Consider the following 25,240-nt stretch of genomic DNA (forward strand, 5'->3'; position numbering starts at 1 on the left):
CTTTTGTGATACACTGTATGCATAATCTGAGAAAGGCCTGTAGTAACAAAAATTGCTCCAGTAGCACATAATTAGCTAAATATTTTTGGAAAAACACTGTGATGCCTCATGCATTTTTTGGACTTTTTTGGGCAATGCTATGGGTAGCAGCACAGCATAATCCGGGAAGTGTTGGTAAGGTGTGGGATTAATATAGTGAGTGGACACGATGGCATTTTAGTCTGTATGTACAGATATTTATAGAGCATTCCATTGTTTGTCATTGCAAAGATAAAGACTTTGCATTAAGAACACACTAAACAATTTCTTATTTAATAATTAATTTTTTTTCCCCAATTTTCACAAGGCAAGTTCATATGGGGCTCAGTCTCGCATATGGAGAGTCACGCACTGATCTCCATTATTCCTCGTCTCTGTGCAGGCACCATCAATCAGCCAGCGGAGTTCATAATTGCATCAGTTATGAGGAATCCCCTATGACATCCAACTGAGCCGATCACTTTTTATATAGGTGCCCAGCCTGGTGGTAGCAGAGCTGAGATTTGAACTCACGAGTTTGAGATGTCAGCTCTGGTGTGCTAGCGTGATTTACAGCTATTAACTTTGATGATAAACCTTTATAAATACAGTTTGAATCTCGGCTATGATATCAGCCAGCCAGACGCTTACACAAACACATGATAGTCTGTGTATCTATAAGGGGTGGGGCAATTTCTCATCACTGGAGCAATTGCAGTCTTTGCTGACCGGTCAAGTCGTGTGTCACAGGTGTGTGGCTTTCCACACTTGATACCACCCTGTCCCTGGCAGGTGAAAAGAAAGTAATCAGTGGCAGGTTTGTCAGAGGGGAGTGTGACAGCGTGGTGAAACAGACAGTGAATAAATGAATGAATGAATAAATAAATGAATGAATTATTGGTTACAAAACTTTGTAGATTAAGATTCAAAGATCCACAATCGCTGTGGCTGGGTTATGTCCCAGATTGGCAGAAATTGCATAACATGACTCTCAGATGGTTTCACAGTTTTCTGCTCTAACAGTTTTCTAAAGACCCATTTGGCAACTCTGCGAGGCTGATTATGAAATCACTCTCGAATTTAAGCTGCATGCAAATATCCAGTAGAACAGAAGAAAGTAGTACAGTTTGATAATATTTCAGAGTTATCTGCATGTGTGGACTCTTGTGTCACTTTATACATATATGTGGGGCAGCACAGTGGCTCGGTGGGTAGCACCGTCCCCGTACAGCAAGAAGGTCCTGGTTTCTGTTTAACATTGAACTGATGACTCTTGTGTAATCGATGGCCACCTGTCCTGTCATGAATGTAACCAAGATGTAGAACATCGTTAAAAATCTTAATAAAAAATAAAACATACATATGTGTGTGTGTTCTGTCCTCCTCAGGTGTGTATCGTGCAGAAGCGGGACACGGAGAAGATGTATGCCATGAAGTACATGAACAAACAGCAGTGCATAGAACGAGATGAGGTCCGAAACGTCTTTAGAGAGCTAGAGATCCTACAGGACATTGAACATGTTTTTTTAGTCAACCTCTGGTGACTATCCACTGTTTTTTCACCTTTTTTGGTGTAGCATGCATGCGTGATGGCTGTGATACAGAAATAATGCATGCACAACTGGTTTTCCGAAGTGTTTGATGGCATGCGTCGTTATATCTATATGTCTTGTCAGTCATACTGATTTCTCTTGCTTGTGTATAATTGTTTAATTGCTTGTTTTGTTGTTACAGTAATTATATAACTCACGTATCATAAATCAGTCTGGTTCTATGGACAGAACAGTGGACAGTAGATTGCTGAGATTCGGGTTTAACTCTCATCGGTGCTATCGACCAGTGTCTGCACAGACATGATTAGCCATGTCTGAGAGTAGAGGGTTGGCTAAAGACCTGTGGTGGATTGGCTGGCATCCAGGGTAGTCCTGCCCTGCACCCTAGACCTGCCAAGACTCTGACCATGTTAAAGCGTTTGATGTGTATGCACTGCAAACTGAACATGCAACACTGACCACAGGGAAAGATCCTTGGATTGCCTGTTTGACCACTGCTTTATCCTGGTCAGGGTTGCGGTTGGTTTTGATTCGCTGGGTGAAAGGCAGGAAACACCCCGGACAGGTTGCCAGTCCATCACAAATCCTGTTAGGACCAAATTTTTTGGGCACCGACTCTTTGAGCATTTCAATCAATGACATAGTTATGTAGTGGTTTTTTTTTTTTTTTACAATAGATTAAAAACTTTATTTATAGTTAAATTTGAGTAAATATCTTTTCTCAACACAGGAAAATCTAAATGTTATTGTTGTTATCATGTTTTGCTGGCGTCTCTGTTGGCACCTGTTGTTTTTTTGTGAAACCGTAATGCTGGCACTCTTTTTTTATTTCTGGGAACTCGGCCGGCTTTTCGGCTGTCATTGATTGAGTTGGCTCCAGAGGCCTTTCCGGAGTGGGCCACACAATCGAGAGCAAGATGGGCGTCTGCTTCGCCAATCAGTAAAGTGGCTGTCCCGGCTTTCCGGCTTGTCATATATTATATAACACTTTTTATTTCTGTGCTATTCCTTTTTCGATCTGCTTTCTCCTTCAGGGGCTGCGAATGTTTTGTGCCTTTCATTTGTTACTTTGTTTGTTTCTATTGTTTTGGCTATATATTTTTCCATTGATTTTTTTTGTTTGTGGCCTTTTTGTCACATTATTGTTCTACCTTGGTTAAGCATTCTGCATATTAGGTTCATTTCTGTATATTGCGGGTCCAGGACTATACCTGGCTCCTCAGTGGTGAGGTGCAACCCACCCCGTTACATTCGGGCTATACCTGGCTCCTCAGTGGTGAGGTGCAACCCACCCCGTTACATTCGGGCTATACCTGGCTCCTCAGTGGTGAGGTGCAACCCACCCCGTTACATTCGGGCTATACCTGGCTCTTCAGTGGTGAGGTGCGACCCATCCCAATACAGATGATAGGGGTTCAGTACATAGAACTCTGAGGTAGTCGTAGGGCAGTTGCAGCCTATCGGTTAGGGTACTGGACTAGTAATCGAAAGGTCACTGGTTCAAGCCCCACCACTGCCAGGTTGCCACTGTTGGGCCTTAGAGCAAAGCCCTTAACCTTCAATTGCTTAGACTATATATACTATCACAGTACTGTAAGTCGCTTTGGATTCAAGCATCTGCTAAATGCTAAAAATGTAAATATAAATGTAGTCATTTAATGACAGAGGAAGAATCCAAATCCAAATATGCAAAATGTTGCAGAGTTTTTGATTTATTAGCATAAATGATTAAATTAATCTTTTTAGTGCCTGTTTTGTATGCATTATGAAACGACTTCACCATAGAGGAGAAATACACACTAGACTTCTCATTTTTGCAAGGTCTTATTCTTCTAAAAATGTTAATCCAGAGCACATTAATGTTAAAGCTCTAATGAAAGGCTTTTGTTTTTATATGCTTTATGAATACGGTCCACTGATATCAACTGTTCTGACAAGAGAACCTAGAGAATAAAACTCCAGCAAGCTCATTATTTCACCCTACTGAATATCACACACACACACACACACATACACAAACACCTGCCGTGCTCAAAAGTTTCCTGAATATTGTAACATCCACCCACCCTAATCCCTCTGTAATAAATCTCACAGCTCTGGGGAACTTTCCATCTGCTGCTGCATGTTTGTTTGAGCATTGCTCATTTCTATCATTTCCCCCTCGTCTGTGTCAAACGCTGCCCTGTTTTCACTAACCATATGCACCAAGTGGGTTGATTGGCACGGAAGAGCCGCCAGCGTTGGCGTGCGGCCGTACCCAGCAGACGGACGGGCTTCTCCGAAATCAAACGTCCACCTGTCCTTCCTATCAGCGACTTCGTGAGAAAAAGCGTTGGCATTAGCTGCATCGCCGACCACACGGCCACCTCCTGCTCAACCTACAGATGTTTCGGTTAAAATATAAGTTAAAGATAAGTTTCAGAGAACTCACCAGGCTGCTTGTTTCTGCCATCCTGGCTAACACGGGAATACCGACGCCTTCAAAATAATTTATTTTAAGTGTAATAATCTTACTAGCTTTGTTGTGTAGCTGCAGGGCTGCGTGCTTGTGGGAGCTGTTCGTTTTCATCTCGACATGAGCAGCGTAGCTGGAGGTAATTGCCCATGGCAGCTACTTTCCAGAGATAGCACGGATGTATAATGTTCTATATACATTGATCAGCCATAACATTAAAACCACCTCCTTGTTTCTACACTCACTGTCCTTTTTATCAGCTCCACTTACCATATAGTAGTTCTACAATTACTGACTGTAGTCCATCTGTTTCTCTGCATGCTTTGTTAGCCCTCTTTCATGCTATTCTTCAATGGTCAGGACCCCCACAGGACCACCACAGAGTAGGTATTATTTGGGTGGTGGATCATTTTCAGCACTGCACTGACACTGACATGGTGGTGGTGTGTTAGTGTGTGTTGTGCTGGTATGAGTGAATAAGACACAGCAATGCTGATGGAGTTTTCAAACACCTCACTGTCACTGCTGGACTGAGAATAGTCCACCAACCAAAAATATATCCAGCCAACAGCGCCCCGTGGGCAGCGTCCTGTGACCACTGATGAAGGTCTAGAAGATGATCAACTCAAACAGCAGCAATAGATGAGTGATCGTCTCTGACTTTACATCTACAAGGTGGACCAACTAGGTAGGAGTGTCTAATAGAGTGGACAGTGAGTGGACATGGCAGCGCTGCTGTGTCTGATCCACTCATACCAGCACAACACACACTAACACACCACCACCATGTCAGTGTCACTGCAGTGCTGAGAATGATCCACCACCCAAATAATACCTGCTCTGTGGTGGTCCTGTGGGGGTCCTGACCATTGAAGAACAGGGTGAAAGCAGGGTAACAAAGTATGTAGATAAACAGATAGACTACAGTCAGTGATTGTAGAACTACAAAGTGCTTCTATATGGTAGAAACAAGGAGGTGGTTTTAATGTTATGGCTGATCAGTCTATATATTTATAGATATATATATATAGATATATATATATACAGTATATAGCGCCAATATATATTATATAGAAATCTACATTTTTGACATATACAGTGTATCACAAAAGTGAGTACACCCCTCACATTTCTGCAGATATTTAAGTATATCTTTTCATGGGACAACACTGACAAAATGACACTTTGACACAATGAAAAGTAGTCTGTGTGCAGCTTATATAACAGTGTAAATTTATTCTTCCCTCAAAATAACTCAATATACAGCCATTAATGTCTAAACCACCGGCAACAAAAGTGAGTACACCCCTAAGAGACTACACCCCTAAATGTCCAAATTGAGCACTGCTTGTCATTTTCCCTCAAAAATGTCATGTGATTTGTTAGTGTTACTAGGTCTCAGGTGTGCATAGGGAGCAGGTGTGTTCAATTTAGTAGTACAGCTCTCACACTCTCTCATAGTGGTCACTGAAAGTTCCAACATGGCACCTCATGGCAAAGAACTCTCTGAGGATCTTAAAAGACGAATTGTTGCGCTACATGAAGATGGCCAAGGCTACAAGAAGATTGCCAACACCCTGAAACTGAGCTGCAGCACAGTGGCCAAGATCATCCAGCGTTTTAAAAGAGCAGGGTCCACTCAGAACAGACCTCGCGTTGGTCGTCCAAAGAAGCTGAGTGCACGTGCTCAGCGTCACATCCAACTGCTGTCTTTGAAAGATAGGCGCAGGAGTGCTGTCAGCATTGCTGCAGAGATTGAAAAGGTGGGGGGTCAGCCTGTCAGTGCTCAGACCATACGCCGCACACTACATCAAATTGGTCTGCATGGCTGTCACCCCAGAAGGAAGCCTCTTCTGAAGTCTCTACACAAGAAAGCCCACAAACAGTTTGCTGAAGACATGTCAACAAAGGACATGGATTACTGGAACCATGTCCTATGGTCTGATGAGACCAAGATTAATTTGTTTGGTTCAGATGGTCTCAAGCATGTGTGGCGGCAATCAGGTGAGGAGTACAAAGATAAGTGTGTCATGCCTACAGTCAAGCATGGTGGTGGGAATGCCATGGTCTGGGGCTGCATGAGTGCAGCAGGTGTTGGGGAGTTACATTTCATTGAGGGACACATGAACTCCAATATGTACTGTGAAATACTGAAGCAGAGCATGATCCCCTGCCTCCGGAAACTGGGTCGCAGGGCAGTGTTCCAGCATGATAATGACCCCAAACACACCTCTAAGACGACCACTGCTTTATTGAAGAGGCTGAGGGTAAAGGTGATGGACTGGCCAAGCATGTCTCCAGACCTAAACCCAATAGAACATCTTTGGGGCATCCTCAAGCGGAAGGTGGAGGAGTGCAAAGTCTCGAATATCCGCCAGCTCCGTGATGTCGTCATGGAGGAGTGGAAAAGCATTCCAGTGGCAACCTGTGAAGCTCTGGTAAACTCCATGCTCAGGAGAGTTAAGGCAGGTCTGGGAAATAATGGTGGCCACACAAATTATTGACACTTCAGGAACTTTCACTAAGGGGTGTACTCACTTTTGTTGCTGGTGGTTTAGACATTAATGGCTGTATATTGAGTTATTTTGAGGGAAGAATAAATTTACACTGTTATATAAGCTGCACACAGACTACTTTTCATTGTGTCAAAGTGTCATTTTGTCAGTGTTGTCCCATGAAAAGATATACTTAAATATCTGCAGAAATGTGAGGGGTGTACTCACTTTTGTGATACACTGTATGTTACATATATTATTTATGAAAATTTTATATATGTAGCCTCGCCAGGCTGCTTGTTTCCGCCATCCCAGCTAACACGGGATGTATTTTGGAATAATTTATTTTAAGTGTAATAATCCTACTAGCTTTGTTGTGTAGCTGCAGGGCTGCGTGCTTGTGGGAGCTGTTTTGTGCTGCGTTTATATCTCTCGACACTGAGCAGGATCAGTTCCTGACACGAGCAGCGTAGCTGGAGGTAATTGCCCATGGCAGCTACTTTCCAGAGATAGCACGGATATATAATGTTCTATATAGATGCTTCTACAATCGTGCCTGCTACTGTGTGCCTGCCTTCAGAATGTACTGTTTTCAATCTGTCACTATGCCTGTACCACTTTAATTTACCAGCAGAAGATGTTCTAACAATATACAAGGCTTTTATACTGCATCCTGACAACCCGTCTTGCACCCACTTTTTTTCTAAATGAGCTCCCGAAAAAGAGAAAATCTGAAAAGAACAAAATATTGGTAGTAATTGAACGAAATTTAGCAAATCCCCATCATTATGCATGTTTGGGCAGCAAAAACAGCCACTTTTTGCTGTTCTATTAATGCACTTTCTCTTTTTCTCCCAGTTTAGTGTAGTCAATTTGTCTTCCACTGCTGGAGACTCTGGTCGTGTCCGAGGAGGGTAATTTTTCCTGCCTCATGCCAGAGATAGGGACACATAGCGACTTTAGACTCGACTCGGACTCGTTTCAGATGACTCAGACTCGACTCCTGGCTCGCAAAAAATGACTCGTAAACAACAAGAGTCCCAAGCGTCAGCATGATATTTTGATTTGGGACACAGCCTCTTCTTGCGACGCGTCACAACATTTGGAAAGCATGAGTGTGATAAAGAAAGTAAAATTTGATTGGAATCTCACTTAAAATGGTGGAATACCCTACATAGTGCACTTCACAGGAACAACTGGGGTGAATGGGCCGCTCCTACAGAATTGGTGCTAATGGTTGAAAGACCGCTTTCTGAACCAATCAGACTTTCTGATTGTAATTTTTAGTAAGAAATGCTGTTATTTGCATTTATTCAGTTTGCGTCACACAGATGATTGTCAATGAAACGCTTGATTGGCTTTCTAATGAGTTAGTGTTTTACTTAACAACCGGGAAAAGTTTGGAGGTTTTTCATTATAAACATTTACAAAATAACGGATTATATTCCTAATGGGACACACGGTTGTAAATTCAATAGCATCTGGAAGAACATAAGCTAAGGTCAGCAGTGGTTATGATTTTTTTTTGCTGTGTTTTGGATTTTGGCAGCAGTACCGTGATTTATATCACGCTTGTGAAAACACAATGTATCAATTAAAGCTTTTAGACAGTGTGAGCAGGAGGGTCTCAGTCCATTCATGAATAAATTCTGGTGCAATTTGTGTCAGGTATGAACACAATATGAACCAAAAGTGACTTGTTGACACAAGATGCGATACTAAACATGACGTGAGAGAACAATGCATTGAAAATCATTATTATTATGAAGGTAAATGTGCAGCAGAGGAATTTCTGGTGCTTATTTAACTTCTTTATCTATTTTACCACCTCTTGCTGTGTTGCAGTTGGTAAAAATACCAGCATTTATACCCAACCCTGATAAGTGCATTAAGTCCAGCGTGGTGCATTGTTCTGACTGCAACCTGTTTATGGTGTTTTCTACATTTCACCCAATGAATCAGACCCACCGCGACCCTAAATAGGATAAAGCGGTGGTAAAACAGACATATATGAATGAATGCAGGCTTAAAAATGTAACATCAAAGCAACGTTGTAAAAGAAAGTGAAATATTGCCCAATTTTACTCCCAATCTAGTCATGTCCAATTTCCCAATTGCATTTTGCCAGACAGATGGGTCGTTGTTGATCTTCCAGCCTGACAATGATCCAAAACATAAGTCCAGATCAACAACAACATGGTTTACTAAACGTAAAATCAAGCATCTGCCATGATCATCTCATTCCTTTGATCTAACCATTATAGAAAAACTGGACTGAGCTAAAGCGGAGAGTGTTGATGTGGTTATTTGAAAAAAAAATTCCAGAGTTTCTTAATTAAAAAGAGTGTTTTTTAAATCCCCCCTTTTTTTTTTTAAGTTAAACTGTGTATGAAATAGTATGAGAAATGCTTAGACCCAGAGTGGGGAGTTTCTTAAGCCTGGAATGGAAAGTTTCAGTATCAGTTGTAAAATCTTCAAGGCCAAGTTTCTGATACTGGACAGTTTCAAATTAGGAGGAAGTTGTGATGGAAAAACCCTTTTTTGTTTTTTGCATTTTCCATTTTCCACAAATTTCCAGTTACCCAATTGTATTTCACTTCAGGGGCGCTACAGGGGCCAGCTGTAGCCTAGTGGTTAAGGTACTGGACCAGTGATCAGAGGATTGCTGGTTCAAGCCCCACCACTGCCAGGTTGCTGCTGTTGGGCCCTTGAGCAAGGCCCTTAACCCTCAATTGTTCAAACTGTATACTGTAACTGTAATGTAGGTCGCTTTGGATAAAGGCGTCTGCTTAATGCTAAAAATGTAAATGTATATGTACTGTTCCTGACTTCCACTAGCACACACCCCCTCCGAAACATGTGCAGTAGCCAGTACATGTTTTCACCTGCGAGAGGTGAGTTCATATAGGGCTCAGTGTCAGAGAGTCACGCACTGATCCCCATTATCCCCCATCTTGATCAGCCAACAGAGGTCGTAATTGCATCAGTTATGAGGAATCTTCTCTGGCATCCAACCCGACAGACGAGCCGATCTTTGTGTGCGTATAGGCGCCCAGCCTGCCGGGGAGCAGAGCTGAGATTCGAACTCACGAGTTTGAGATGTCAGGTCAGTTCTGGTGTGCTAGCGCTGTGGTGTGTACCACTGCACCACCTGAGCAGCCACTTTTTTTTATAGCCAGCTCATATAAGAATGTGATGAAAGACAGCTGTTCATATTATTTTCTTAGTATCCATTATGATATCTATTCAATAATGGTTCAGCCCTGAATGCAGCTAATAAATTATCAAGATATATTACAGAAGAAATCAAAACTCTGTAATTGTTTATATTTTTTCTATTTATTGATTTTAATGAAGGAAAGACCAGGAAAAGCTTTATTTTGCCGAGGGCACTAAACACATCACGGCACACTAGTAATGTGAAGTGATATGAGCCACGGCAGCTTTATAAGGCATCTAAAACATCATAAGAAAATGTAACCATAAGTGTGTGTTCTCTAAAGTGAAATGGGTGAGTTCAGATTGTGAATGTGGGTAGTTTTTTTCTTCTAATTAACATGAACATTTATCTAATGGTGGTTTTGTGGGATGGGGCGGGGGTTGTCTACTTCTAATCATGTTTCCTCCTCCCACTGGCTTGGCTAAATGTTTCCCTTTTTTTCTGGTGTGCAGATTAAAACCTGGCTCATGTGTGTTGTGCATTATATTAGCCAGTATAGGCAAGCAATACGGCTTTCTAATGAGGATATTAAGTCCATTTTGCAAGCTCGTAAATATAGTTGGCTCAGGAGCTGTGAAAATGAAAAAAGAAAAGATTTAGAAGATTTACAAGAGATAAGTGTGGTGCATCCCACAGACACACTGCATTGCTTTTATAAAGACAAAAATCTTGATTAGATCAGGAGGGAGAAATATAAAATAGAGTAAGAAAATGATGTATGTCTTCTTGTGTATATGTGGACACAAGAAATTTGTTTCAGCCACATTTGTTGTCAACAGATGTATTAAATCAAATTATATAACATAAATAACATGTTCTCTATCTTGTTTGGGGTACGTGCTTTCCTGTGCACTAAGCGTGCTCCATAAAGCACTGACCCTGACCGAATTGGACATACACCAATCAGCCATAACATTAAAACTTACCATATAGAAGCACTTTGTAGTTCTACAGTTACTGACTGTAGTCCATCTGTTTCTCTGCGTGCTTTGTTAGCCCCCTTTCATGCTGTTCTTCAATGGTCAGGACCACCACAGAGCAGGTATTATTTGGGTGGTGGGTCATTCTCAGCACTGCAGTGACACTGACATGGTGATGGTGTGTTAGTGTGTGTTGTGCTGGTAGGAGTGGATCAGACACAGCAGCGCTGATGGAGATTTTAAACTACATATAGTCCACCAACCAAAAATTTATCCAGCCAACAAGCGCCCCTTGGGCAGCGTCTTCTGACCACTGATGAAGGTCTAGAAGATGACCAACTCAAACAGCAGCAATAGATGAGCGATCGTCTCTGACTTTACATCTACACGGATGACCAACTAGGTAGGAGTGTCTAATAGAGTGGACAGTGAGTGGACACAGTATTTAAAAACTCCAGCAGCACTGCTGTGTCTGATCCACTCATACCAGCACAACACAAACTAACACACCACCACCATGTTATTGTCCCTGCAGTGCTGAGAATGATCCACCACCCAAATAATACCTGCTCTGTGGTGGTCCTGTGGGGGTCCTGACCATTAAAGAACAGCATGAAAGGGGGCTAACAAAGCATGCAGAGAAACAGATGGACTACAGTCAGTAATTGTAGAACTACAAAGTGCTTCTATATGGTAAGTGGAGCTGATAAAATGGACAGTGTGTGTAGAAACAAGGAGGTGGTTTTAATGTTATAGCTGGTTGGTGTATATTGCGTCATTTTGTGGGGTTGAGCAAACATTATAGTACTCAAAACCTTCACTATATACATGGTGAAATGAAAATTGTTTATTTTCTATGTACTTATGACAGTAGAATAAGCCACAAACATACTGTGAAACTGTCAGTTCCTAAAAAATACCGTGATACAAATCTTTGGTCATACCACCCAGCCCTCCTTCAAATACATGCATTTAAAAATTCAATTCTCTTTTGCAATTTGCATTTGAAGGTCTGGAACATTCAGTGTGTAATTCATACACATCGATAATAAATTAGAAACACTATCAGTCATGCAGTGGCTGGATATTCACTTTCTTTCTGTGCCAGCCCATTTCATTAGTAAAAAGCTCATTCATTCATTCATGTAATCAGTCATTCATTTTCATTAACCGCTTTATCTCAATAGGGGTCACGGTGGGTCAAGCGCTCCATGGAAACACTGGACGTAAGGCAGAATTACACACTAAATTACACCTGGTGGCAATTAGACACACACTGGCACATTCACTCTCTCCCTCTCTGACATTTAGGGATGATTTAGACCAGCCAGCGCACTTCTGCATGTGTTTGATATGTAGGAAAAACCTCTATAAACACAGGTCACATGTGAAAATGAATGACGGCTAGGATTAAACCCAGGTCACTAATATTATGTTGCTTTATGACGCCTACACTATGAGCTGATCCTCAGTGCCACCTAAACTGTTTATGAGCAGGCTTATCAGAGGCCAAACACCTGCTGTTTGTAAGCACTTCACTGACAGTAAGTGCATTCAATGGCAGGTAGGAAATGAAGAGGTAGCATCCCATCATTTTTCACAAACCATGATCATATTTTAACAGATATTTAATAATAGTTTTTACAGGTGATTCCAACCTGTTAAATGCAAATAGATCCTTGAAAAAAAATCCTTTATGGACCAGTATGTGATACATGATTCAGGGTCAGTGTCAGCGAAGTGTCCATTTTTGCAGTCCATTTTTTAATAAAAGAGAAAAATTTCTCAGCCTTTTCATTTTTTCTCATGCACATACACTGATCAGCCATAACATTAAAACCACCTCCTTGTTTCCTGTCCATTTTATCAGCTCCACTTACCACATAGAAGCACTTTGAAGTTCTACAAATACTGACTGTAGTCCATCTGTTTCTCTACATGCTTTGTTACCCCCCTTTCATGCTGTTCTTCAATGGCCAGGACTCTCCCAGGACCACCACAGAGCAGGTATCATTTGGGTGGTGGATCATTCTCAGCACTGCAGTGACACTGACACATGGTGGTTGTGTGTTAGTGTGCGTTGTGCTGGTATGAGTGAATCAGACTTCACTGTCACTGCTGGACTGAGAATAGTCCACAAACCAAAAATATATCCAGCCAAAAGCACCCTGTGGGCAGCGTCCTGTGACCACTGATGAAGGTCTAGAAGATGACCAACTCAAACAGCAGAAAAAGATGAGCGATCGTCGCTGACTTTACATCTACAAGGTGGACTAACTAGGTAGGAGTGTCTAATAGAGTGGACAGTGAGTGGACACGGTATTTAAAAACTCCATCAGCGCTGCTGTGTCTGATCCACTCATACCAGCACAACACACACTAACACACCACCACCATGTCAGTGTCACTGCAGTGCTGAGAATGATCCAACACCTAAATAATACCTGCTCTGTGGTGGTCCTGACCATTGAAGAACAGGGTGAAAGCAGGCTAAAAAAGTATGTAGAGAAATAGATGAACTACAGTCAGTAATTGTAGAACTACTAAGTGCTCATATATGGTAAGTGGAGCTGATCAAATTGACAGTGTGTGTAGAAACAAGGAGGTGGTTTTAATGTTATGGCTTATCGGTGTAGATTCAAGTCTTAGTTGATAAAAAACACAAAATTGAGTCTTAAGAAGTCAGATTGAATTAATCATTGATCCATGTTCAACAGTCATGTCCAATTTGGCATGCAGAGGGAGCACAGAGGCACAGATGATTGACGTATCAGTTTCTTTTTAATCACCTGTGCCTTGTGAGCTTATCACAGTTTCATCCTTTCAGAATTGCCAGCTCCTCTGTTGGCAAACCTGCTTTTTTATCTAAAGCTGTGATCACCTTGCTCTGGTGTGCTTTTCCACTGGCTGTGTTTTGGCAGAGTTTTGGGACTTTTCTGGAGCGGACCCTGCCTGTAAGTTAGCATTATCTTTGGGCTGTGGCAGTTGGTGTGGTTGGGGTCTCACACATGCACTGCCAGTCCTAGTTGGTTCTGAGGGTTTGTCTCTTTTTTCAGAGAACTGAATTGTTGCAGATGACCAGAGCAGCCTGTCATATTGTGACTGTTGTGCCGCACACCGGATGCTCTCTTGTTATTCAGTCAGATTATCACTTCGAATAAGGCACCTTAGTAGGCAGCATGGTAGGGTATTTAAGAATTTGGACAGGCTTCTTCTCGGGAGCATGTAGGATGACATAAAATGTGTCTATGTAGAGAGATCACTAGGTTTTCAGACAGACCCATAGACAGAGAGAATTCACCAGCTGGCATTGTCATAATTCCTAACAAGAAATAAAACGATCATGCTGACAATTAAATGACGCTTTAGAACTTCCTACACTGTCTAAGTATAATTTGACACAGGACATTTTCAGAAAACCCACAATGTACACATTAAAGGACTTAAATCTGTAAACTATACGGTACAAAGTCATAGAAAAGGATGGTTGCAGAAAACAATTAAAGTATCAACACCATCCAGACAGACAGTACATGTAATCTTCAAATCTTTGGCTCATTTTTGAAAACAATGTTTAAATATTCCCCTTGATTCGTTAACAGCACGTCGGCGGGGTCGGCTTGCTTAGCACCAGCGCGTTTGCTCTCATCCTGATGCTTTTGATAACAGTCTTGTTTCATCGTTTGGCAGCGTGAACGCAGACGCTGCTTTGAAGCGGTTCCACACGTTCACCTCAGACAGGCTTCATTATGTTTGAAGCAGGAGAGTCGACTGTTTCTCTTTCTGTTCCGTCGTAAGCCCTGAAAATGTCAAGCATGCCGAAAGCTGTAATTACCGTGTCCATTTACACCAGCGTGAGCCATGACGGGGAGTCGGCGTTTGTTCTGAAACAGCTTGTTGAGATGAAAATACAGGACCGTATAGCTCATAATAAACCTATCCATCAGGACCGGGTACTGTTTTTAGCGTGTAGAGCAGGGGTGTCAAACTCATTTTCACCGAGGGTCACATCAGCATTATGGTGACCCTCAAAGGGCCGATTGTGACGTATCCTGCTGTGATTGCAGTCTGTTGTTTTTCTTGGAGTCCGAATTCTGCATTTATATTGTCCTACTTTACCACAGACACGGCCTCATAACACAAGAGACGCACCGGTTTCTCTTCCTGAAGCACAAACTTGTTTTCACTTTCAGTAAATTTCCTCCTTCTGCTTAATTTTCTTACTTATCTTCTTGTACATTTTAGGATCATGTGTAAATATTTCTTAACATCATCTACTGGTGGGATGTGTCACTTTGCAGGTCACAAAATCAGCATGCATTTTGAAAGATGCAGTTTGTTTAGGATTTTTACAGTGTATTTTTAAGACAATCATTCTGCCCTCACTAATAGTTTATCCCCCTTTCCCAGCTAGACAGACAGACAGACAGACAGACAGCTCCCTTCAGAATACAGTCGGTTTATTTGCTCGCCAGCTGTGTGATACACTGGGTGCATCAAAATGAAGTAAAAATACAAACAATAAAAACAATAAAGAACTTAATACAGTACAAGCACACAGCTGTAGTCAAGTGTTACATCTGGTACAATATGAGATTTAACCAAACGTAAAATAACGCTAACGAGTTAAAATTTTGTGTAAAGATACTAATTGCTATAGTAACGGTAACAATTGTATTTAATTACGGTAAATTTTTAACTAAAACGCTGTGATATACTCACTAAACATTTACTAACAACTGAGAATATAAACGCCACTACTTACAGACGATGCTTCTGTATTATACTGAAAGATAATTATTTGTATTTATTTATTATTGTTTACATTACTGACTACGCTACTTCGCGTTCTCTTTGCCGTAAAAGTCACATGGCTTCTTAGCGAAGGTTAAAGTTAGTTGCCATGACTACAATGTCACGGTTGTCTCTTAAAGGCACAGGAGTCCCGTTAAATTATAAGCGCGTCTCTGTAACGACTCGAACCATCACAACAATCGTACAGTCGTTAAACCTCTCGCGGGCCACATAAAATGACGTGGCGGGCCGGATCCGGCCCGCGGGCCGTGAGTTTGACACCCCTGGTGTAGAGCATTTACAGTCTGTAAACGTATAGCCGAAAACATTCCACTTAGCACACAAAGGGTTGCTTATTTCAGTACGAGTGGAGAGTAAATGGTTTATATGGCGTGAAGTTAAAGACTGGGGCAGAAACCTGCTGAGTAAGCGCTCTGCCCCTCATCAGCACAAATGAATGACTCTGACCCCTGCAGCTCAGTGCCAGATAAAATCACCAGTCAGAGGAGACGTATAGAGCTTGATCCATGCTTATGGAGTTTTGCCCAGGATGTAATCAATATATCTACAGGGGTTACACGCTAAGTAAAATTGCTCACTTCAGAGTTCTGCCTAGTCTGAGTTGATTAACCAAGTCATAAAATCAAAATATTTGACCAGCCAAAAGTATGTGGACACCTGACCATGAGCTTGTTGGACATTTCGTTCTAAAATCAAAGCAATGTATGTACACTGATCAGCCGTAACATTCAAACCACTTCCTGGTTTCTACACTCACTGTCCATTTTATCAGCTCCACTTACCATATAGAAGCACTTTGTAGTTCTACAATTACTGACTGTAGTTCATCTGTTTCTCTACATGCTTTGTTAGCCCCCTTTCACCCTGTTCTTCAATGGTCAGGACCCCCACAGGACCACCACAGAGCAGATATTATTGAGGTGGTGGATCATTCTCAGCACTGCAGTGACACTGACATGGTGGTGGTGTGTTAGTGTGTGTTGTGCTGGTATGAGTGGATCAGACATAGCAGCGCTGCTGGAGTTTTTAAACACCGTGTCCACTCACTGTCCACTCTATTAGACACTCCTATCTAGTTGGTCCACCTTGTAGATGTAAAGTCAAAGACGATCGTAAGGTGTTTAAAAACTCCATGAGCATTGCTGTGTCTTATCCACTCATAAGTGTGTGTGTGTGTGTGTGTGTGCCTTGTATTCAATCAAGCATTTGTGAGAAGGCTTGGCTCACAATCAGTGTTCTAATTCATTCCAATGATGATGCCTAGGGTAGAGGTCACCACATTTTGAAGGCCACTGATTCCTTTCTCCCCATCAAATGCAGTCACATTGTGATATTTCTCTTTAAGAGGATTCATCGTTCTCACCGGGTGACTCATCAGTAGCTTTCACACTGAATATCTCATGTGTACTGTCTCTCTCTCTCTCTCTCTCTCTCTCTCTCTCTCTCTCTCTCTTTCTCTCTCACACACACACACACACTCACACACACACACTCACACACTTTAAATCAAGCTCAGTGAAAGCATAGCAGTGGCAACATTGAGGCCGGCGTTAACGAGAGCGGTCAAACTGGCAGCCTAATAGGGCGGCTAAGTGCAAATTGAAGAGATTATTTCTCCCACTAACCCACAAAGCCATCACAAAGGTTTTAGAGCAGCTCAGGTATATGCTGACACTTTAGGAGGAAATGACCAGTCAACTCAGTTAAAATCTTTCAATACATGTTTGACACACTGTGACTACATAACACAGAACACCGGTCAGTGGTCATTTTGTTTGTTTTGTTTGGACACATAAAGCCTTGAGCCGTGGCAGTAATGTTACATGGGTAGGAGATGTTTGAAAACAGTGGGCACAAGGCAAAAATACCCTGAACTGGGTGCCAGTTCATTCAGGGTTTCAGCCATCCACCTCCCTCAGACACAGCTGATTATTTTAGTATAGATGCCAGGACAGCCAATAGTCAATAGGTATGAGCTTGCGAAATAGTGCCCCATGCACCTCATGATTTATGTATTTATTGTTTGTTTTACCATCATTTTATCCTGGTCAGGGTCACTGTGGGCCTTATTTATTCAGCGAAAGGTAGAAAACATCCCAGAAAGAGTTCTCAGTCCATTACAGGACACACATTCACACACACTTTAATTTTAGTATTTCCAGTTGGCCTAACTGCATGTCTTCTGACTTGTGAGAGAAAAGCTCCTGAGGACACCCATGCAGACACAGGGAGAACATGCAAACCCCACAAACCCCGAACCCAGGCTGTTCTTGCTGTGAGGCAATTGAGCTACCCACTTACTCCACCAGGCTGTCCTATGCATATTTAGCTATTAATAAAAGTATTGTTTAGTGTTATGTATTAAGTTCTGTTGACTGTCCCAACCTCTGCTTGTAGATTTTTTTTATTATAAGTTAATAACTAACAAGTAGCAAATATTTGTTAAAATCTTATGTAACATCCGTAGCCTTAGCACAATGCTGAAGCCTGATCAGGTGATTTCCAAATAGAGAACCTTGCTCTCAATTCACTAGGACTTGCTAACCGTGCTGGCACCACTTTAGTTCTGAAGTTTATTAAGGACATCACTTTAAAGGTACCTTGTAAAATAGGGCCAGGTTGGGGGTTGGAGAAGGGAGGACATGGTTTAGGACACAAAGAGTAGTATGGCAATAACCAGATGCTATGTGTGTGTGTGTGTCTGAGTAGTTCACCTGACCACTGGCAAGCTTTCTCTCTGACTTTTTTCTAGGGCACTGCAAAATTTTCAGGCAAATGTGACGCCCTCCCTCTTTGTCTAACTTTCCGTCTCCCTCTGTCTCCCTCGGCTCATTTGTCTTCATGTCCTGATTATTTCAGTCTGCTTCTCAAACCTCCCAACCTGCAAACTACTTTCTCCTTATCTCATTCTTTCTATTTCTGTCTCTTTATCACCAGCTTAGTACTTCACTGCTGTCCCCGAGGCCTGGTCTAGAACATGACCTTCCCCGACCACTATACCGTCCTCCAAGCCTCATACGCCTCATATTATTGTATTTTTTCCTGAACCTTGGTTTGCCAGAAGGGGTGTGAGAGATCAAGGTTTCAGTAAAAGTTACAAAACACTTTAAAAAAAAAAAACCGTGAACACTGGACATCATCTATTTGTTAAATGTGTCATTCCCAATCTGGTTTCCCTGCTATAACAGACCACACTCTGTTCAAAATGCTTGAATTTTACTCTAGTCACCTAAGCATTAGTAAGATTACATTTACATTTGACATGTTCTGCATTTATCAGATGCTTTTAAACAAAGCAACTTACAGTTCTGTGACAGTGTACTGTCTAAGCAATTAAGGGTTAAGGGCCTTGCTCAGGGGCCCAGCAGTGGCAACCTGGCAGTGGTGGGGCTTGAATCAGCAGCCTTTTGATTACTAGTCCAGTGTCCTAACCCCTAGGCTACAACTGCCCTAAGATCAGGCATTAATACTGAGATCTGTTTAGAAAGGCCTGCTCATAGTTGGCCTTCCACTTTATCCTAAAGTTGATGGGCAGGGCTGAGATCAGGGTTCTGTGCACACCAGTCAAGTTCTTCCACACTCCTAAATTTAACCCTAAAGAAGAAGAATGAATTTATTTGTCATTTATACATATACACAAGTACAGTACAATGAAATTCTTTTTCCACATATCCCAGCTTGTTTGGAAACCGGGGTCAGAGCGCAAGGTCAGCCATTGTACGGCACCCCTGGAGCAGACAGCGTTAAGGACCTTGCTCAAGGGCCCAACAGTAGCTGCATAGCAGAGCTTTGATTTAAACCGACAATCTTCTGATTGATAGCCTAAAGCTCTACCCACTAGGCTACCACTGTAGATTCATCTTAATGCATGGTGGCATTCCAAAACTGGAAAGGTCATTCCACAAACAGTTGACACAAAGAACAGAATGCAATTGCATGGTGTAGCACAGGGGTCAACAACCTATGGCACTTGTGCCAAAGCTGGCACGTGAAGCACGTTTGCCTGGCATGCTGATTGGTAAGAGTAAAAAAAAATTTAATGCTCAGGGCTGCGCCTCATTAGTTGGATCCGTCTTAACACCATATGCTCACTCCCGACACCTTGATTAACTTTAACCATGAATTACTCCACCTTAACTGCCTCCACCACCTCCACCTATGGCCAGTTAAGGTTGAATAATTTGCTAGTTAAGGTTGATCAAGGTGTCGGGCTGTGTTAATTAACTGATTAATTGACTGGTGTCACATGCATAGCTACAGTTTGTGTTATATGACTGATGTATCCCATGGCACACTTAGTACTTCATCTTAAATAAATTTTTTTTAATTCGGCACCGAGTACAAAAAAGGTTGCCGACCCCTGATAGTAATGGTAGCATTAGGATTACTCATTGGAACTACTTTCATAGTCATTATGCATTCAGGCACAAAGAGTTATCCTGACATTCACCAAATTTAAAGATTTGTCCATCAAACTTCAATGGTACAGCATTATTTACTCTAGATGGCACATTTCTTGCTATACCTGTTAGTATGTGTAGGTTATTGAAAGTTCAAAGACAGTGACCGGCATCTGCACTTTCACTTCCTGCCCCCAGTGTGAGAAATAAAGATGATGTTTTCAGGCTCTCAACCTCAAGTCTCTCATGCTTAAAAGATCACTGTATCTGACTGCGACCTCTTACCGAGTGAGACCCGAGTGTGTGTGTGTGTGTGTGTGTGTGTTATATGGGACTGTTGTGCATTAGATGACGGGGAGAGTGTGGAAGTGACACTGAAAGCTGCTCAGATCTCACAGAGGCAGGAGAATCAGATAGATGGGTTCGGCAGTCATTCCTACAGCCCCTGGGAAATGTGCTACACTATGTTACACACTATTAGTGAATCATGAAGAGGTGTAACTACCTATGTAAAAGCAGAGCTTAGGGCTGTATGCTGTTCTGGAGCACTCGGGTGTGTGTCTACATCATGACAAGAAGAAAAGGACATTAACAGAGAAGCAACTGGTATTACTAATCAATCTGAGTAGAGATAAAAGACAATCCCCAAACAATTTAAAATTCACTATTTTACAGTGAGAAGGATTATTTATAGGAAAAGCTTAAGACAATTGCCAGTCACCTCAGGAGTGGACGTTCCAGCAAACTATTTAAGGCTCAGCACTTACAGGCCACTGGAAACACATTACATGTTTGTTTTAATGACAGCACAATTAAAGAAAAGAGTGACTACTGAAAACACTTACCTTATTAGTGTTGCTAAAGCTGATTTTAGGTGTTACTAAATTATATGGTGTTTACTTTTAGAAGCTAAATGACTAAATATTGAAATCTGTTGTATTTTTCTGTCATCACTAGATATTATTAGTTTGTTTATAGAAGTTGTTTTGGACAACACAATTCTTATTGAGGCTATATATAAAGATATAGACTATATATAGGGTGTGTTCGAAAACCTAGTGAGCTCTCCGCATAGACAGCATTTTACATCATCCTACATGCACTCCTGTGAAGGAGGCTGTTCGAATTCTTGAATGCCTTAAAATGCTGCCTACTAAGACACCTTAAATCTGAACAGTATTTTGACAGAATAATGAGGAAGCATCCGGTGCTTCTTTAGCGGTGGAGGCGATCCCAGCATTCAGTGCGGCACAACTTTTCTCACAAAAATAAATAAATATGGCGGACGGTGCAGAGCAACGAGTTCTTTTCAAATGTAAATGAATTATCATTGATTTTTAATTTGTATACATTTATTTGCAAATTCAGGCTTGTCAGCAAATTTAACCGTTTTCGGTACACGGAGGGAGACGTTAGTTGACATGCTAGCGCGTTGTGCCACCTTATCCAATTAGTTTGAATGGCACGATGCTATCTGTTAGCTTAGTTAGCGAAAACTGATGGAATCTCTTTCTGAGTAGTGTGTTCGAATAACCTGACTTATAAGTCGATGTCTTATTAGAATCCTCTCTACTTATGCAGCTGTCTATGTAGGCAGTAAGACAGCAAGGCAGCTCACTAGGTTTTCGAACAGACCCGTAGACTACATAGACTGTAGACTATAGAATTGAAGGAGGGTGTAATTTTATGTAACTGTTACTATATAACAATATTTTCCTAAATCATGACACAGTAGGTCTAAGAAGCCTAAGGAACCAAACAAAAGACATGATGTTTTGGGGATCATCCTGATCATCGAAATCAGTTTGACAGCACTTAACAATAGTAATAATAATAGCAATAATAACAAGAAGAATAAGGATAATAATGTGAAGAATAAGAAGAGGAAAAAAAGAAAATAGGTCTTCATTAGCCTACGATAAACTGTGAGAAACATCATGTTGAGCATTTATCTTTTAGCATTTATTTATCTGACATGACAAATACAAAAATTGGTGTATGTCAAATTAGTGTTTGGGACATTCTTCTATAAGTAGGTCTGTGGGATGGTAAGAGTAGTGTATTGGTATCTTAATGTCATTTTCTTATTTATATTTTGATAATGACAGATCATTTTACTCACTAAATAAGTAGCCATTGCTGATTTTTTTCTATGTAACCTTTTAGTAAATCTCTCAGGTATTTCATGTGATGTGTTCCACAAGTCATTATTTTGCCAATATTGTGCTATTTATTTTATTTACTTTTCCTGCATTTAAAGCTATGTTAAGAAATAGCACATATTTAAATCATCGTTCTGGAACTGTTTTTGGCTGAAGTCTGGTTGCTCATTAAAGCCCCGCTTGCTTTCTTTACGTGGGCGAGTTGACAGCAACCACGTGCACCTCAACAGAGTAGAAATAGTTCAGTAATTAATGCTTTATAAAAGCCACATACTAATGGCTGCAAATCTATCTGAATTAAGAAACTGGCTTCCCGTGCCGTTCTCTGAGTGCTGTACAAGACTAGAAATAGATTAAGTGTACCACCATGAAGTAGGAGAACACAATAATATGTGTGTAGTATAATGTTTAATATGAGTGTGGTTACACACATTAGTGATTACAGTAGCCCTACACATTTTTAATGGTTAACCTCTCCTGAACTGCATATTTTATTGGTAAAAGTTGATTTTAGTGCCAATTTTTTTTACCAGAATATAAAACATTTTCCTACTTAAAACTAGTGATGGGCCAATTCACAGTTTATGAGTTTTGATCCGATTCCGATACACAACTGCCGATACTGATACCGATACATTAATATTATTATTATTAGCCTTCAAGTTGTCTGCTGGAAGTTTAGCACGTTTTTCGAAAGCATCAGCAAGAGTCTGCTGCCTCGTGGTGTTTTCCTGTCCCGCTTGCATGAACTCCTGGTACTCTTTAATGTGAAACTTCTGCAGTTGCTTGATTAAATTAGTCGTGTTATATGATGAAACCTTACTTCCACCCCTAGACACACTAGCTTTGCACACATTGCAAGTAGCTGTTTAGCTTTTCTGCGTTTCCACACTAAAATATTTCCATACAATGGACATTTTAGTAAAATAAGCAGCTAATGTTATTTTTTCGCCGTTACTGACTGAAGTTGTCACAGGTTCATGGTAAGATGTGTAATGGAACTTGGATTGGTGATGTGCCTCATGTTACATTATGTTAAGTTACGGCGGGTTTATGATCACAAGATGCGGACTGGAATTTGGATCAGTACCGTCCGTCAGATATCCGATCTGTATGACGTCAATATCGGACCCGAAACCAATCCGGGATCGGATCGGGCCTATCTCTACTTAAAACCAGACTCTTGGCCGCTCAGGTGGCGCAGCGGTAAAAATACACGCTGGAACCAGAGCTGGGATCTCGAATACATCGTAGGCTAGGCTGAGCGGCCACATGAACAACGATTGGCCTGTTGTTCAGATATGGGCGGGACTAAGCCGGATAGGGTCTCTCTCTCATAACTAATGCAATTACGACCTCTGCTGGCTGATTGATGGCGCCTGCAAAGAGATGAGAAAAGAGTGCTCTCAGGGTGTGTCTCTCCGTACACAGTGCTGAGCTGCACTGCATTCGTCAAAGTGTAGGTCATAGGATGCATACGGCATGCTGCCCACGTGTCGGAGGGGGCGTGGGTTAGCTTCGTTCTCCTCAATCAGAGCGGGGATCGGCATTGGTGGAGAGTAAGCATGATGCAATCGGGCAATTGGACGCACGAAAAGGGGGAGAAAATGCATTTAAAAAAACAGACTCTTGTGTTATTTCAGACAACCTCACCTTGTTGAAATCTGATGTAACAATTTCCAGATCTGTGTTGTGCATTCTTGACCTGGCCGTCTAAATAAATTCGAGACAGGGCTCAATCTGACAACCAGGAAACTATCGTCCTTTCTCTTGTTTATTCCACCTCCTGTTGTTTCATTCCATTCTGTATTGTTGCCACTGTGGTTGTGTGGTCAGTAATGGCCAGGATAATGATGGTGGGGTTGTGTGATGGTGATGTGTTTTATGAGGTCTGCTTTATGACAGATTTCGGCCGTGAATAGCTGAGGTGATTTATAGTGTTAGTTAGGCCTTATTGTGGTGGCTGGTTGGGTGCAGCTGATATATTTTATAGATGTGCTGATTGTTCTTGCCCTTTGAGCTTTTGTATCTTTCATACTGCACAGTAAGCTCTGGTTTTGTGCATTATGAGAGCTCTGGTGCCCACAAGGATTGGCAGAGCTATATATACTCTTTACAGACACTGTTTGGTTGAGCCTGGCAAAACAAAGAAAGTGCATAGGCTGAGAAAAAGGTTATACAAAGCCTCGCTAAGCTTGTTTTTTTTTTTTTTTATAAATACAGATAATAGAGAGTGAAAAAGCGTGCTCTGTTTAATAAAGATGAAAAACACTGATGAAACTCTATGAAAATGCTAAGCCAGACTGAAAATATCCAGGCTTTAGTGAAGAAGCAGCCCAGATGGAGCTCCAGAGTTATCCGTCTGTTGCACGATGTTGGGTTTTGTTTAGCTTTAATGAAGATTTAGTACATGCAAGCACTCTTCTGGGGCAAAACATGTCTGCAGTGTACAACCTCAATTCCAAAACAGCTGGAACAGATGGAAAATGTGCATAGAAATGGACATCAATGATTTGCATATATTTTTGACCTGTGATCAATTAAAAAACATTAAGATATGTAACATGCCCACTGGGAGTGACAGGACAGGAGGCACAGATTGATGAAAAGTGCATTCAAAACACATTAGATAAAAGCGATCTGTGTGTTTAATCAAGACTTTAATCAAATCTGTAGAAGTTTGCTTTGGACCCAGCTCAAGGCTGAGATTTCCCGACTGCCTGTGTGTCTGTTTGTTTGTTGGTTCTGTTTGTGGTTTGTTGGGCTGATATGCCAGGCTAATTCACACGTTGCTACCTGCTCCTGCTGGCCCTTCTGATTGTGTTTTTTAGCTCCAGTTTCCAGGGTCCCAATCTGTAAACAGTGACATTATTTCTGTGTGTAGCTGTCACTGGAACCCATTCTGGACCAGAGTTTTGTCCAGCAGTGGCATGTGAGGTTCCTCATGTTTTTTATGTTGATTCCTGTGTAGCTGTCTAAGGAACCCTGACTTCACTCATTCACTTTTATAACCGCTTATCCAATCAGGGTCGCAGGTGGGGGCGGGTGCTGGAGCCTATCCCAGCTTTTCAATGGGCGCAGGGCATACAGTAACACCCTGGACGGGGTACCAGTCCATCGCAGGGCAGACACACACACACACATACCAATTCACCTATAGGGCAATTCAGTATCTCCAATTAAGCTGACTGCATGTTTTTGG

General features: G+C 41.6%; 1 protein-coding gene across 1 annotated transcript in view; it reads left to right on the forward strand.

The window, feature by feature from the left end:
* The window catches only part of LOC134314264 (serine/threonine-protein kinase 32C-like), a 151,318-nt gene that overhangs the window by 86,550 nt on the left and 39,528 nt on the right, over positions 1-25,240 (forward strand). Inside the window, exon 3 of the mRNA XM_062994823.1 lies at positions 1,407-1,558. Coding sequence (XP_062850893.1) covers positions 1,407-1,558 — 152 coding nt within the window. The remainder of the gene's footprint in view (positions 1-1,406; positions 1,559-25,240) is intronic.

Source organism: Trichomycterus rosablanca, chromosome 5, assembly GCF_030014385.1.
Source record: "Trichomycterus rosablanca isolate fTriRos1 chromosome 5, fTriRos1.hap1, whole genome shotgun sequence".
NCBI classification, from domain to species: domain Eukaryota; kingdom Metazoa; phylum Chordata; class Actinopteri; order Siluriformes; family Trichomycteridae; genus Trichomycterus; species Trichomycterus rosablanca.